Source organism: Cetorhinus maximus, chromosome 17 (assembly GCF_964194155.1).
Source record: "Cetorhinus maximus chromosome 17, sCetMax3.hap1.1, whole genome shotgun sequence".
Lineage (NCBI taxonomy): Eukaryota > Metazoa > Chordata > Chondrichthyes > Lamniformes > Cetorhinidae > Cetorhinus > Cetorhinus maximus.
The window spans coordinates 33263254-33280383 of NC_135895.1; the positions used below are offsets into that span (position 1 = coordinate 33263254).

The window sequence follows — 17130 nt, forward strand, 5'->3', positions numbered from 1 at the left end:
CAAAGCGAGTGCACAGGTACAAAAAGTAAATAAAAAAGGCTAATGGGATGTTGGCATTTATGTCAAACACATCAGAACTGAAAAGTTAGGAGTGATGCTTCAGTTGTACAGAGCCTTAGCCAGTCCCCATCTGGAGTACTACATCCAATTTTGGACACCAAACCATCGGACAGATATAAAAGAAAAAGGCTATTCTCTTGAGTTGGGATGGTTGGAGGTGATCTCATTGCAGTATTTATGTAGAATTAATTAGAACTTTGCAGTACAGAAATAAGCCATTCGACCTAACAGGTTATTGCCGGTGTTTATGCTTCATCTCACTTTGCCAACATAGAGGCGTTTTAAATTATAAAGGAATTCAATAAGGTGGATACTGAGAAACTCTCTTTGTGAGAAATCCAGAACAAGTGTGCATAATGTTAAAATTAGAGCTGAGCCATTTAAGAGTGAATTGAAGAAGCGCTATTTCATTTATAAAGGTTGAGGTCTGCCAATAGTCTGAATACTGGGTCAGTTGAAATCTTCAAGACTGAGATTGATAAATATTTGTTAGCTAAGGATATCAAGGGCTATGGACCAAAGCTGGGCCCCCATGTTGCCAGCTATGCCTGTCTCAAAAAAAAATCATTGCATTTAATACATGCTTAAGACGGTCTTGAAAGAATTTTTAAATTTGTTAAAATTTGTTTTTATGTTTATAAGAATGAAAAGCCCTTTTATTACTTACCTTTAGATCCTATAATGTCTTCATTATTTTGAAACTAATCTTAGTATGGCAATTCATTAAAGAAAGTTAAGTATCTTTTATAAAAAATTATACACTGCTGGATGTCCTGCAGAGTCTCAAGATGTGCTGTAAGATCAATATATGTTACATGTAGAAATAAAGAGAGAACAGAGCTGGCAATTGGAAAGGGTTAATACACTATACACAATTGGAAAGGCTAACTGTGAGGTGACATCCAGCTTATCTATGTCTCTTAATCAGCTTTCTGCGTATGAGAATTTACTGCCAAAATAATGTCGAGGCTCACAGCACTGCCGTTATTAATGGGAAGATTGTACAGCAACTTTTGACAGGGCTAAATGCATGGTTAAACCAAAATATCTAGACTTTCTTTCCAAGGTGTGCTATTCTGTCAGTAGCTTCCCAAAAACAGCATCTTGCTGTCTGACTCTCAATTCAAATCCATTGAATGGTATGAAGTTTCTATGCTTGCACAACAGATAGAAATTAAACTCACCATAGAAAATTAGGGCTTCAGCTATTTAAGTCGTACCATTTATAATGGCATTAGAAGTGTGAATTACTATCTAACAACATCTCTGACACCGAAAATTAATTTTTACCATTGCGGGCTCTCATTCCTTCAGTTTTTAATTGTTATTGGAGATTTTTAAAAATGCTATTTTAAACTTCTTCATTTTGTCTTTTTCTTAATTCAATTTTTTTCCCCTCTTTTAATTTTACTTTTTGTATCTGGTTTGACATTCATCCAACTCTGCACTGTTCATTAACAATACTACAGCCTGGTTAAGGAGAAACACAGATGCCAAGCAGATCCAAGATGCTGCACTGTTTCCCATTTCCCACTTGTAACAACTTGCCATGCAAAAGTTGACAGAAATTAAATGGGCAAAAGCAAATTTTAACAAACGGTGGGTGCTGTTTGTTTGCCAACAACAGTAAATTCTGATCTGCCTTTTTCAATTGTGCATGTAATTTCAGTTTGATAGTGTGATAACCTCAGAACTTAATGGCCCGATAGTCTGTTCCTTAAAAATAAAGGCAGCAAATATGGATTGACAGTTGTCTACATCAAGGGGTTCATTCATGTATGCAGCACACACATTGTTTGCAAACTATATTCCCATCTTATTACTAATGAAAAAAGTAAAACTAAAACACACCTTTTTGACATATATAATGAAGCTTGTTTTTTTAATGTCTTTCCATTAATTATATTTTTTTAAAATGCAAATAGAAAATTTAGTATGGCTACATGGTAAGCTCAGATCAAATAGATGGTTTTGCTGGAGAGGTTATCAGTGTTTATGAGGAACATGAATACCACATGCCTGATGGTACACATGTTAATCATCAGAGTATGTATAAAATTACGTAATCTTTAAAGACCTGCAGAGTTTTCCCTTCCAGCTGACAATTCTTTTTTCCTTATGACTTTCTTGTGCTTCAATCCTTTTAACTAAAATTAATAAAATGTCAAACTTATTAGTAACAAATCTGTTTATCTTTGTTCTGTAGCCCTTTGGGGAGAACTATATTGCATTGATATGTCATGGCTGGTGATCAGTTTTGGGTTTATCTTTATCAATTTTTGTGCTATTTTATACAAACATCACCTTCATGTTCCATCTGTAACACTTAGCATTCCTCAATGAGATTACAAGCAAGAATATTCCCAGATCTTAAGCAACATTGCCTGTTAAGCATTTTGCGTTGCTGTTCGTGCATGGTAATGCATTACTTCTGCTCATTACCCCTGCCCCAGACAGCCTGGTTGAGATCAAGGAACTCACCATATGGGAACTATGAGCTAGCGTGCACAGTCAACCAATTGTCTCTGATGCACTGTACCCGCAAACCATCACGTCACCTTGATCTTTTTATTGATTTTTTTTAAAAATTGGTATACAAAATAGTTTTAATATAAAGATTAGAATATCCCTGATTCAAAGAAGAATATGGTCCAGTGCCCTGAATTATAGCACACTGCACAAATCAGAAATAAATAATTACATCACAAGGAATTGGAAATACATAGCAGCTCTGGTAGTGTCTGAAAAAAGATATAGGGCAGAATTTTGCCCTTGGTGGGCGTGCGGGCCCCACCGGCTCGGCAGCAGGCAGACAGCCATTTTGAATGGGCGGGCCAATTAAGGCCCGGGCCTGCCCGACAGGAAGCGCTATGCGCTTTGTGTGCGGGGTGGGAGGGATTCCCCATCTGTCAAAGTGCGCTCTTTCACGCATGTGTGCGAAAGAGCACACTGCTCCCTGAGACAAAGTACTGTCTCAGGGAGATTACTGATTGCAAAAAACTTTAAAAATAGAAAAATTAAAAATTTACTAACATGATCCCCTCATGTGACAATGTCACACGAGATGGGACATGTTAATAAAAAGGACATAAAGTTTATTACACCTTTTAAAAACGGTTTTAGAATCCTGCCAGTGGATGAGGTTTCGTGCATTATCAGAAGCCTGCTGGGGCTCCTGGCCTGCCCGCCAGCCTTCAGGTTGGACAGGCAGGTCTTTAATTATCTTAATTAGCCTGTCAATGGCCTCAATTGGCTATTGACAGGTCGGCGGGCGAACAGCTGATTTCGCTGTCCGTCCGCCTTCCTAAAAATTTAAAGGGACCGGGATGACATCGGGGGGTCCCTCCCGACGTCATTCCGTGTCATTTGCCTGTCGGCAAGCAGGCCCCGCCCCCAAATCGCCAATGGGAAAATTCAGGCCATAAGATGGAAAGCTTCATCAGAACAAGAATAAGCACTGTATAATACTTGTGGCAATAGTTTTGTAGTCCTTTCTCTCACAGCGAAGCGGGTCTATTTTTTTTTGCCTTTAGCTGTCACTTTTTCTTTTTAGTTTTATTGTACTTGGTTAGGCCTTTGGCTTCCATTAATTCTGCAGTATTAATATCAAATGGGGACTGTTACAACTAACTCATCCCGTTTCCCTGATGTAGCCTAGAACAGGAGATCATCTTGGTAAGAATTAATTGTGGTACAGATAGAAGCAGTGTATATATTTTTCCATCTGGGCTATTGTTCATTGGAAGTCCTTCAATTTGAGGTTCCAAACTGAACAAATTATAGCATCTGTCTTATTCAGAGTTCCAGTAGTGCATCATTAATTACTTTAGCTCTAATTCATCTGTGATACACTTTTGTTTTTACTTTTTCTAGGTTTCTTAATCTTGTTGCAATATTAGACAGGTCCACTATACGGTACATCTTGATATTTAGATTGAGAGCAGAACTGAGAACATCTTTGGACTATAGAAGACTTACGGATATCATATTTGAATCATAAAATAGTCACAGCACAGAAGGTAGCCATATGGCCTGTCTTGTTCATGCCGGTTCCCTGCAAGTCAGCTAGTCACCCTCCTGCGCCCTGTCCCCATAGCCCATCAATTTTTATCTTTTCTAATTATCCAATTCCCTTTCAAAAGCCACAATTGAACCTGCCTCCACCGCACTCTCAGGCAGTGCATTCCAGACCCTAACCACAGACTGCATTTTAAAAAAAATATTTTTCCTCATGTCATCTTTGGTTCTTTTCCATTCACCTTAAATTAGTATGCTCTGGTTCTCGATCCTTCTCCCTTTTCTCCCTGGTCTAACCAGACCCCTCAAGATTTTGAATGCCCTGTCTTCCTCTCCTCTAAAGAGAACAACCTCAGCTTTTCCAATCTATTCACATAACAGAAGTTCCTCATGCCTGGAACTATTTACTTAAATTTTTTTCTGCACCCTCTCATCCACGTCCTTCACATCCTTCCTAAAGTGTGATGCCCAGAATTGGATACAATACTCCTCTTGAAGCCAAATCAGTGTTTTCTAAAGGTTCACTATAACTTCCTTGCTTTTGTGCTTTATTTTTGTAAAGTCCAGGGTCTTGAATGCTTTATTAATTACTTTCAAAACCTGCCCTGCCACCTTCAACAATTTGTGCACATATATTCCCTGCCCACCCCTCCTTTTACTAGCCTTTTACTGTTTATACACATATAGAAGACTTTTGGAGTTCCTTTTATGTGAGCTGCTAGTCTTTTCCCATACTCTACCTTTTTTTCTCTTATTTCTTTTTTCACTTCCCCTCTAAACTTTTATATTCAGCCTAGTTCTCATTTGTATCATAAACCTGACACTTGTCATATGCAGCCTTTTACTGCTTCATCTTACTCTTGAACTCTTTCATCATCCAAGTAACTCTGGCTTTGATTGCCCTATCTGCCCCCTTCATGGGAATATACCTTGACTGTACCTGAACTACTTCCGCTTTAACAGAATAATGGGTTACCATCATTGTTTTGCCTGCCAATACTTGATTCCTGTCTACCTGGGCCAGATCCATTCTTACCCCACTGAAATTGGCCCTCCCCAAATTAACTACTTTTACTGTGGCTTGCTCCATGTCCGCTTCCATAGCTAATTTAAAATACTGTGATCACTGTCCCCCAAATGTTCCCCTGCTGACATTTGGTCCACTTGGCCTACATCATTCAGCAAACAAATGGCAGAATATAAACATGTGGGATGAAATATTTTGGGAGGGAAAAATACAGAATGGGAGTATATATAACTTGCAAAGATGCTGCAAGGCATTGATGAGCAGAGAAACCTAGGTGTTCGCATACATAATTCCCTGAAGCTGCGAGTGCAAGAAGATAAAAGCATAGAAAAGGCCAGTAATGTTTTACATTTTTGGCCTGGATTTTCGGAATGACAGTGAATCTCTCCGTCGCTGCAGAAATGTCAGAAGAGGCTAAAAATCTGAAGCCCCACCTCCGAACGCAGCACCTACCATTTTTGTGGGGGAAGGAATGGAACTGGGTTAGGATTTGCACATGCGTGTTTTCAAGAGGCAGCTGCCCATAAAAATTAATTTATGAGAGGTTAAGTTTGCTCTCTGAGAGCAGCTGCATCTAGTTAATTAGCTAGCTAGCTTAAACTGGTTTTCAGAAGCCTGAATCAGTGCCTCCATTCATGTTCCAGTTGTGGGAAACATGACATGCACAAGTTAGCCCTGGTAGGAGCAGGTCTGAACTTTGTGGAGTCTTTGGAGAGATAGAATACCCCCTTGGATATGGTCCAGTGACACCTCTGTTGGAGATGCCCCTTGGGAGAGGTGAGGTGCTCCTTGGGATTGTTAAATTAGGCATGAATGTGCATAAAAGTGCATAAACTCATTAACTGTCAAGCTCACAAGCTCATTGGAACTGACAAGTGTGAAAATGAACTGTCAAAGGCAACTGTCAGAAGCAACAGCCAAAACATTTAAAACTCCTGCCCTTTAAATCTTTGGAAAAAAAATCAAAAGTGTTTGAAAACATCTTTGATTGCTATTCCGCTCTGTCTGTTAACATAAACCTGAGGGTTACCATTACTGGATTGGTGATGCACGACTGATTTCACAACCTTCCATTATCACAGTAAGGTGCCTTCCATTTCACAGTTTGATTAACAGCTCCCAAGTGGTTACAGACTCTTTGAAGTGGGAATATGAATTCCAATGTGTGTTTTTATAAGAGATTAAGTGCTTGTATGAAATGTTTGTTTTTATAAGGATGTAATTGAAGGAATGTGGTGAAGGGATTTTTATGAATGTGAGTGTTTTTATGAAATTAAGTCTGCAATAGGCACTTAAAGCTTTATTTTATTTAATCTCAGCATGGGACCTGCCTGAGGTCTTCTCATGGTGGATACCGGGTGAGTTGGCATGGTAGGTGTAAGGGAAAAGGACGATGCATGGGAGCATGAGTTTCACTTATTTGGCATAGAGGCTATAAATTGGGAGTGGGTAGAGGGACATAGGTTCGCATGGAGGGTCTAAGGGCCCATGATGGGTAGGGGGCATAGATTGGCAGGGGGTGCATGACAGGCCATGGGGTGGTGGGAGCCTCCTCCCTAACACCTCACCCCCACTTTAGCCTTGCCTCAACCCTCTGCTCCTCGCAGACAGCGCTCCTTTGATGCCTCTCCCCCACTGAAGCCTCGCCCCATCCCCATTCCCCACTCCTTGCAGACAGCCACTCCCTTGACACCTCTCCCTCAGTGTAGCCTTGCCCCATCCCCCATCCTTGCAGACAGCTACTCCCTTCTTGCCTCTCCTCCCTCAGTAGCTGCCTCTCCCCATCCTCACCTCCCCCCCACCTCATTTGCCAGTGTAGCAGCCCCTCCCCACCCCCACAGAATCATTACTGCTGCTCCAGTCCTCAGGAAACTCTGGCTGATGCTTCTTACCTTCCCACCGCTTGCTGCTCATCCAATCATAGACTGTTCCTCTCCTGCATTCACTAGTGCACTAGTGAGCCTATTAACTGCAAACGCAGGTGAGAAACAGCCTGTGATTGGACAAGCAGCACCTTACAGAATCTGTCACCTCTACCTACTTGTACTTAAGTGTGTTATGAACACTGGTCGGCGGGCCAGATAGAAACCTTTGGTGGGCCGTATGTTGGACAACCATAAGCTAGAAGATGGTCCAGAAAAGCAAAATTAATGTTTCAGGTTGGTGAGCCGCCTTCAGAACAGATCTGACGAATGGTGACCGATCTGAAATGTTAATTTTGTTTCTCTCTGCAGATGCTGCCTGACCTGCTGAGTTTTTTTTGTATTTTTGTGTTTTTGTTTCTGACAAGGTAGTCTACCTGTCCTATATCAGGGGGAAAAAGGAATGAAAGTTTAAAAATAAGATTTTAAAAATAACAGAAAGAAATTGTCTTTATGAAGTAATAAGCTGAGACATTCGCATTATGGGCTTAATGAGATGGGTATTAAAGCTGAAAAGCATCTCACAAAAATGTTTCTATGAAGTAATTTATCTGAAGCATCTCATATATCCAACAGATTTCATTCAACAATTCACACAATTATTTTAATTAGCAATTTTGATCCCACAAATATGAAACACATACCCAGATTCACACTATTATACTCAAAAACATTATTTGAAAAAAAATATTTCTTTTCACAATGAATTTACTTTCATTTTACTTTACTTGGATTGACTTCAGTTTAATTAAATTTTCAGTTTTTACTATATGATTTCCAGTAATCATTCTCTACATTCTGTGTCATTCTCAAAATCCTCAAGATCAAAATCTACATTTACACCTAGTTCCTCAATGTTTGTTAATACTCTGAATATTTTATCATCAGTGTCAAAGGCAACATTTGTGGTATCAGTCTGTACATGTTCAGTGTCACTGTCTGTATTTTCAGTGTTTTTTTGAAACATTAGATATTTCATGGTAGATCAAATTAGAAGTTCTTCCTTTTTAAACCAGAATAGAGATTTCTAGGTGATCCTAGTCAGCTGTTATATTTTCCGTTATTTTTCCAAGAAGTGTTTTGATTTTGTTGTTTCCGTAAGAAAAATATTCAGTGGGTCAGGTGGTTCACTAAAGGGTGGCAATTGTACTTTACCATCTGTGCAAAACATTGAAAGTGGCTCTTTTTTCCACTTTGTTGCACTATAATATTCACATAACTCTGATCTACTGCCAATATCATATTCTGAGTCTGAATCATAATTATGATAAGGTGATTGATGAAAGCTTCCTTAAAGAGTCTTGGTCTCTTACTTGCAGCATTGGTGGTTCTTGCATCCTGTTGCTCTTTGCCAACTCCTCACCTTCTTGCTCTAGCCTCTTCATCTTCCTTTTCTCTAATTGCTGCCTCTCACTTTCTGTCAACTTTTATTGTGGCCTCTTCATCTTCCCCTGCTCTGCATGCCGCCTGACACTTTTCCTTACTAAGTAATAAATTGTAGTGGCTCGAATCATAACTTACGTGAAACAAATAAAAAGAGAAAAAAATGAAATATTAAAGAGAGATTTGAGACATAAATTCATCATATTCTTTCTTGGAATATATGCTTACGGTTGGTTAAAGCATGTCTGAGTTACAGTGTCAGTGGGGACATAGTGTAGGCAGAGCCACAAGATCCCCTGCTAGGAGGCCAAAGCACTCCTGATGGGGGCGGTTAGATGTCAACTCTCCTGCCATATGCCTCTTGGTCCAAGGTACCAGTCCACCAAGTTTAGTTGAGGTTGGCCCAAGGATCTCAGAGTACTTTGTCGCTTGGTAACACTGTACGATGGAATAAGGTTTGATTTTTGTGGCCGATTCTTAATTTTGTGGAACCATGTTACAATGAGGTGCCAACAAATAGTTCATGAACATAGAGTAGTAATTGCTGATTTTCTTTTTCAGATATCCTAGAATGCACATAAAAACTGCGCTTGTGGATGCCCATCTGTACTGCATGAAAAAGTGGGTTCTGGACTTTCTGGTGGAAAACAAGTAAGGGATTATAATACCATTATTGCACAAATAACTCTGTGATATGCTCTGAAAATTGGGTATAAATTTCCCTGATATTGAAAGTATGCTCATAACAGAAGATCAGGGGCAAGAATAGATTTTAAATATCTAGCTTGAAATTATGGTCTAAAATGTAATCCTAAACATAGATTTTAATATAGTGAGGGAATGTTCATTCTTACTAAAAGTTGTATAAATCATTAGTTTTCCAGTAGCACTGGGAAATTGTGTGCTGCCTTGCCAGACCAGTTAAATTTTCAACTCATGTACCAGGACATCGAAGTAAACACTGATATTATACTAATAATGTCATAAGTAGCTTTGCGCAATGATACTAAAAAGTCACTTCAGCTTCCAGTTCAGAAGTTTATGGATTCAAGCCCCATTCTATGGCTTGATTGCATAATCTAAGCACTGAAGGAGTGCTGCACCCATGGGAGGTGTTGTTATACCAATGTCTTATCAGACTGTTTGGGTGGGCATAAAAGATCCAGTTACATTTTTTTAAAATTAATTGTAGTAATCAGCTACTTTCAGAAGTCATAACTGAGAACACTGGTATCTATACTGTTTATTTGTGCAAGCTTCTGTAGCCTTGAAATAAGTGAAAGACCCCAGATGATCAGTCAGTTGAGATGGGCCAGTCTTTGACAGGCATCTTTAGCTATCAACAAAAATTATTTTCTGTCACTGTTGAGAACTAGCTCTTTGTGTTAAATAAATAAACAATAGACAACACTTTGTTAATCCACACGATTTAAGGGTGAGTCCAATCCGGGACCTTATGTGGTTAAAAGCTCAGTGGGCAAAACCTTGATCAAACAGACATATAGCGAGTATCAGAGAAGGGCAAAAGAGTCCTGGTTGCCAGTAAGAGCAAGTTGGAACTAGGTAGCTTTAGAATAGCGTAGTTTGAAAAATATTTATACCCAAGGACTTGATGAGTGGGTACTTATTATTTTCATAAAAGCCAAGAGTGTAGGGAATTGAGCAGGATTTTCCCATCGGTGAGCAGGGTGCAGGGCCCGCTCGCCAACCCGTAAAATGACACGCAGTGACATGGGGCGGAACTCCCGACGTCACCGTGCCCCATTTAAATTTTCCGGTAGGTGGGGGCGCAGCAAAAATTGGGGCCTTTGACAGAGTCATTTAGCTAATTAATGGACCTGCCCGTCCAACCTTAATGTTGGCGGGCAGGCCAGGAGCCCCAGGGGAATTAGAAAAAGCATGAAACCTCATCCACGGGCGGGATGAGGTTTCATGTAGGTTTTCAAAAATTTTATTAAAGTTTTTGTAAAAATTATGGACATGTCCCAACTCATGTGACAGTGTCACATGAGGGGACATGTCAGGAATTTTTTTTTTCTATTTTTAATTTTTGTCACAGAACAGCCGATCTCCCTGAGGCTGCACTTAGCCTCAGGGAGATGAGTGCCCTCTTTCGTGCGCATGTGCGAAAGAGCACGCACTCAATTTAGGGATTTCCCCACCCCGCCCACACAGGGAGCGCATAGCTCTTCCATGCAGACATCGCGCTGGGCGGGCCTTAATTGGCCCGCCTGCGTAAAATGGCACCACGCTCCCAGTTGGGGGTGCTGATCGAAGGCGCACCTGTGCGCACCCGCAATTCAGCTTCGCCCCCGACGGGGGGATAATCCTGCCCACTATGAAATTAATCTGTGCTTTCCTGCATTCTATGTAAAATTAACTAGTTTGATATTTTGGAACCAACCCTTGTCCTGACAGAGGTCTTTTTATTCTGCCTTCTGTTAAACAAGGGAAATGCAGATGGAAAAATACACAATGCCCTAGCTCCCATTTAAGCCATTACTCACTCCATTTCATTTTGACCCTTTCCCTTGTATGCCCCTCATCTCTGCTCCCTTTAGCCTAGGGGACACAGATTTGAACAGATATGGCATATAACTGGTTTAGCTATCCAAAGCCAGACCTGGCTGGACCACATAAAGCACTATTGAGTTCTACTCTTGTCTGCTGAAACTGCTCACTATTCCGGAATTATTCTGGTACACCAGTATAACTCTTGGCTTCTTCTCTCTACTGCAAACCATCGTCTTAATCTCTCTTCTGCCTCCTCCACTCTCACCCCCAACAAAATGTCCAAGAAGTTCACGAACTTCTTTGACAGTATGACTGAGATCACCCAGTCAGCTGCCTCTGCCTCTTTCCACCCTTGCCCTGGCCATGGGACCAAACCACATCTAAGGGTCAAACCTGCCCTAGCCCTGAACTCACTTTTTTCTTTAATTTCTTTGCTATCTCCCCTCATGCCCTCTGAGCTCAGCTTGGGACTTACATCCTGCTCTCTTGATTCTATTCCCACTAAACTGCTGACCACCCAACTTTAATGTTAGCTGATATGTTAATGGCTCTCTTCCCTCGGGTGTACTGTCTGCCTCTCCTTCAAATCTGTTACTGTCATCATCTCTCTCAAAAATCAACCTTGACCTTCACCTTTGCAAACTACCACCCCATATCCAATCTCCCTTTCCTTTCCAAAGTTTTTGGATTGTGCTGTTTTCTCCCAAATCCATGCCCATATTTCCCAGAATGCCATGTTTGAATGCCTCTATTCAGGTTTCCATCCATGCATGTCTGCCACTGCAGTTCTTCCCAAAGCCACAAATGACATCTTCTTTGAATGTGACAAAGGCAAACTATCCCCCCTCTTCCTTCTCGACCGGTCTGCAACCTTTGACACAGTGATCGTTCCAACTTGCTCTAAAGCCTCTCTATCTTCTTCTAGCTGAGGAGGACTGAACTCACCTGGTTCCATGCTTATCTGTCCAATTGTAGCCAGAGAATCACCTGAAATAGCTTCTCTTTCTGCTCCTGCACTTATACCTCTGTCGCCCAAGGGTCTGTCCTAGGTCTCTTCATATTCTCATATGCCCCTCGGTGACATCATCTAGAAATGCAGCCGCAATTCCTACATGTATGCTGATGACACCTAGTTCCACCTCACCACCACTTATCGTGACCCTCTCCACTGTGTCTAAATTATCAGTATGACATCCAGTACTGGATAAGCAGAAATTTACTGCAGTACTAGGAAGTCTGAAGCCATTGTTTTCATTTCCTGCCACAAATTCAGTTATCTAGCCACTGAATTCAGTCCTCTCCCTGACAACCATCTGAGGCTGAACCAGACTATTCACAGCCGTGGTGTCATATTTGACCCTAACCAGACATCCAAACTATCAATAAGACAGCTATTTCTACCTCCATAACATCTCCTGACTCTTAGTTCATCTGTTGCTGAAATCCTCATCTATGCCTTTGTTATCCCGCAACTTGACTATTCTAATGCACTCCTGGTTGGTCTCCCACATTCTCACTATCTCTCATCCCCATTCCCTAAGATCATCTAAAACTCTGCTGCCTGTGTCCTAAATCGCATCAAGTCCCATTCTGCTATCACCCCAGTACTCACTGACCTACAGTCTTGATTTTTTAAAAATTCTAATCCTTGTTTTCACATCCCTCCATGGGCCCTCCCCTCTATATCTGTAATCTCCTTGAACCTTAGATATCTACGCTTCTCCAATTCTGTCCTCTTGAGCATCCCTAATTTTAACACTCCAACTTTAGCAGCAATGCTTTTAGCTGCCTCGGCTTTAAACTCTGAAATTCCCTCCCTAAATGGCTCTGCTCTTCTTCCTCCCTTTTGGTCTTTTCTCTTTCTGAGATGCTCCTTAAAATCTACCTCTTTCGCCAAGCTTTGATAATTTGACTTAATATCTTGTTTTGCTTAATATCAAACTTTGTTTTTACAATGTTCCTGTGAAGTGCCTTGGTACAATTTACTACATTAAAGGTGCTATTATTATGTTTGCCTCATGTCACAGTTCAAATGTTTTAAAGGTATAGCTTTTTGGTTTTAAAAATTGAATTTTAAATACAAGTTCAGTGGGGATAAAAATCCTGGTAAGCATCTAGAGGCGTGAAAACCACAAAGACTTAAGGCAATGACAATTCGGAAGGTAACTTGTGTTTGCTGGATAAAGTTAGAGTAAAAGGGTGAGAATCATAAAATTACAGGTGGTCTTACTTAGCTAAGGAACTGGAGACATGGCATCTACAGTTATTCCAGTAAAGGATTTAAGTTATCTGTGTAGTTTCCCAGAATTAAGGAAAGTTTTGGAATTAAAAGGTAATTAATTTGGATTTTTACCTGGGAACAGGCTGTGTGTGTCATATTGCCATGGAGATGGGTGGAGCTTAGTGAGATTCTTTGTTTTGAGCTATCTCTGTAAATTCAGTTAGGGCATAGCCAGCAGGCAAGACTGTTGAGAGAAGCAACGAAGAGACTGTCAGCTTTGGGTCTTATGTAGCTTGTAGCTCCTTGGAAGTCGAGAAATAAAGCCAGACCTACGTCTGAAGCAGAGTAAATATTAAATCTGTCGTTCATGATGCAGGAAAAGTGCATGAACATTAAAGATTTTGTAAGATAAGGGAGCCCTTAGGAAATAGAAAGTAGAACTGAGTTTATAGCATAAGTCTTTATAAGCTTTAGCATTAAGTTAATAAAGCTTACTTTGTTTAATTCGTTTTGATACACAAAGTTAGTTTTTAGTTGAATGTAAAACCTTGTAGTATAGTTCTGTCAGCTGGTTGTTCGGATTTCTTCTCTAAACATTAAAGGTCCCCAACTGGATCGTAACACTATTTAAATGCAAGTTGTTATATTTCTTTCATGAATAATGTTAATCGGATCCAAACCAGATGATGAAGTATGAAACTAGATGCAGATCCTTTTCTTGGTAGTAGGTTTATTTACAGAATGCAGCATTACATACGTCTGCCTCCTACATACTAACTCCCAATGTCCCAACTGTCCCTTTTTCTATACTCTTGAGTATGTCAATTAAAGTAAATTAACTAACAGCCTGTAAAGGGGCACTGTAACAAAAACAAAACTTTAAAAGTAACAAGTTAAATTAAAGTAATATTTTGAGGGGAGATAATGCACTCCAGCCTCATTGGTGCCCAATGGTTGCAGAAGGCCTCAAGCATACCAGTGGACATCATGTATCCCCTCTCCAGGGACGCTGGGCATGAACGTAGACATGGAAGAGAGATAGGGGGTCTGGTTTGCAGCCTCTGGCAACCTGTACACATATGGAACGTGGACTCCTCGAGGCTGCAGAAATTATAGGCGGCCTGGGAACCTGTGAACCACCTTAACCTTTTATTGCACAGGACTGCTGCGTGCAACACCCTCCACGCCAAATCCCCGATAGTAAAGGGTAGGACTCTCACATAGAGAGCCCTCCACTGGGGACTCCCACCACCTGCAGACAGCAGGACGGACGCCATGCTGTGTCCAGATGGTTGACAAGGACGAGGAAGTGAAGGGTGTGCAAAAGCAGTCCATGCAGGAAACTCCTCCATGCAGAACGGAAAGGCACGGAGGGAATTTCAACGAGATAGCTCAAATAATGGGGCTGAGGTTCCCGAGGGTGGTTTTGGGACATGGGGAAGTCCCTTTTTATAATCTTTAGAATTGTCTTCCTAAACGGAGTTGGTGTACTTGGTGACCGCTTTGGTGCCTTCGGAGACGGCGTGTTTGGCCAATTCCCCCGGCAGCATGAGGCGGACGGCGCTCTGGATCTCCCGGGCCGAGATGGTGCGGCGCTTGTTGTAGTGGATGAGGTGCGACGCCTCGGAGGTGATGCGCTCGAAAATGTCGACAACGAAGGAATTCATAACGCTCATGGCCTTGGACGAGATCCTGGTGGAAGGGTGGACCTGGGTCAGCACCCTGTACACGTAGATGGAATAGCTCGGCTTGCGAGATTTTCTTCGCTTCTTAGGCGGCTTCTTGGTGACTTTAATCAGCGACTGTTTCGACGCCTTGCGGAACGCACCGCCCTTCGTAGCAGCCGCCAAGTCAGGCATTGCACTCAACTCGGACCAACACATGTGCTCAAGATAGTTAATTGGTTGATACTCTCCACCTGTAAACCTTAACAATACAATTAACATAACATTAACAAATAAAGGTGCTATCATTGACAAATAAAGGTGCTATCATTTAATTATTGGATAGGAAAAAGTGCAGTTAGTGGTAAATGCGAGGGATACTTAGGACAACGACTGGTGATGCTGAATCCAAGAGAATACTAGTGCAAAACATGAAAAATGTGACATTACCACAGTCCAATTTAGCTGGAACAGATAAATGGTGATGCAGATGACAATAACCTAAGATAGTCAATTTAAAAAAAGTGAAGACTTGCAATATGTAGCACTTTTCCTGACAACTTAATGTCTCAATACATTTTATGGCCAATTAAGTACTTTTGAAGTGCAGTCACTGTTGTAATATAGGAACCACAGCAGCCAACTTGTGCGCAGCAAAGTCCCACAAACAACAACGTGAGAATGACCAGATAGCCTGTTTTTGTAATGTTGAGTGATGGATAAATATTGCCCAGGAAACTGAGGATAACTCCCCTGCTCTTCTTGGAAATAGTGCTATGGAATCTTTTACATCCACCTGAGAAGGCAGTGGGGCCTCAGTTTAAGGTCTCATCTGAAAGATCAAAAGAAAGAACTTGCATTTGTGTAACACCTCTTACAGCTCACTGTTGTAATCTAAAGGTGCAAGCTTCAACCATCCAGCAAGTTAGTTCTAGCTCTTCAGCCATGTAATAACACTCCCAAGTAGATGAGCATTGCTCCAGGGTGAGCCATATGTACATATTCTTTCTGTGTATGAACAAAAATACATTTCAGCCCACGAACTTACAGAAGCATACAAAAGAGTGTTTATTGTTACAGACCTTTTGTAATAACAGTTTTCACAATCTCAGTTACATTCAGTGAAGCAGTATGGACCTCATTTAGGCAATCCCTTAACACAAGCTATATACATGAAAGATTTGAGCTATGTCGATCACACTTTGTGACAAATCTAAATTTTTATGCCATGCTTGCAGAACAAAAGGATTAAAAAAAGGAAGTAATTTCCATTTTGCCTTCGTAGAAGCATTCACAACAGAGGTAAAAATATCTAATTGATCTTACGTGTGTGTTTTTGCCGCAGTCATATCCTGTGGCTTTAAAGGCAAATGTCAGGTTGCACTCAGCTTTCCATTAGCAACAAAATAATGCATTGTGTATGATGTGGTATAATGCTTCTGTCCTCAGTAAACAGCTTTATTTTGAACAGTGCAACAGGAAATGTGCTAGTAACATAAAGTTTAAGAACAGAGAATGGGTGTTTGGGTCAATAAATCAGTCACTTTGCATGATCTCAACCCCCCACCTGCTCCCTATAGCCATCAATCCTGTCACTCTCCTGAGACTCATGTAGTTGCATATTGGAGCATATTATTCACTTCAGTGTGGTAACATCACAGAATTTCAAGATTATGGAATAAAGACTTTGCCAGTTCCAAAATGTTTGTAATAATGAGATTTGACTGCCTATGCATATATTTCTGTACCCATTCCCAAATAAACATAATGAAAACAGAATCATATTACCATCATTGCTATAAAAAGCACATTGCTGAGAGAGCACAGACGAACACTGTTAAACTTTATTTAATTTTTTTTTACAAACTGTATACTATTTTCTTAAACAGGTTTACTTAGTCCTACAAAAGGGTTCCTGTCTCTTTGAAACTATCCAGTAAAGTATCTTTCCAAGTTTTTTTTGCTGTTAATGTAAAATTGTAAGGAAATAAACTTAACTATACAAATATTTATTTAAATTCCAAGTTTTTAGTAACAATAAAAGCAGTCAGAATGAAATATCTCTTTAATAAGACCAAACATACGGTATGCAGATGGCAGGTAGGTATTCATGGCCTAAGCGCTCAGCCCTTTTTAGAAATTTGTTTTTATTATTTCTTGAAATGCATCTTTCAGATAGCTGTATTTGGACAACCAGGTCCAGCATCAGATTTTGCCAGGCCCTCCTGGGCTTAAGGACCATGCCAGGAAACCTATGTGACATTTGTGGTATAAAGGAGCAACCAGGTAAAAGTTAACAGTTTAATTGTACTCCACCCTAAT

The 17130-nt window shown here is 40.6% G+C and overlaps 1 protein-coding gene across 2 annotated transcripts in view; it reads left to right on the forward strand.

The window, feature by feature from the left end:
- Positions 1-17130, forward strand: part of eif2b3 (eukaryotic translation initiation factor 2B, subunit 3 gamma) — a 113013-nt gene that overhangs the window by 37492 nt on the left and 58391 nt on the right. For both annotated transcript variants that reach the window (XM_078560949.1, XM_078560950.1), the window contains exon 6: positions 8971-9060. In XM_078560949.1, the coding sequence (XP_078417075.1) occupies positions 8971-9060 (90 nt within the window). The remainder of the gene's footprint in view (positions 1-8970; positions 9061-17130) is intronic.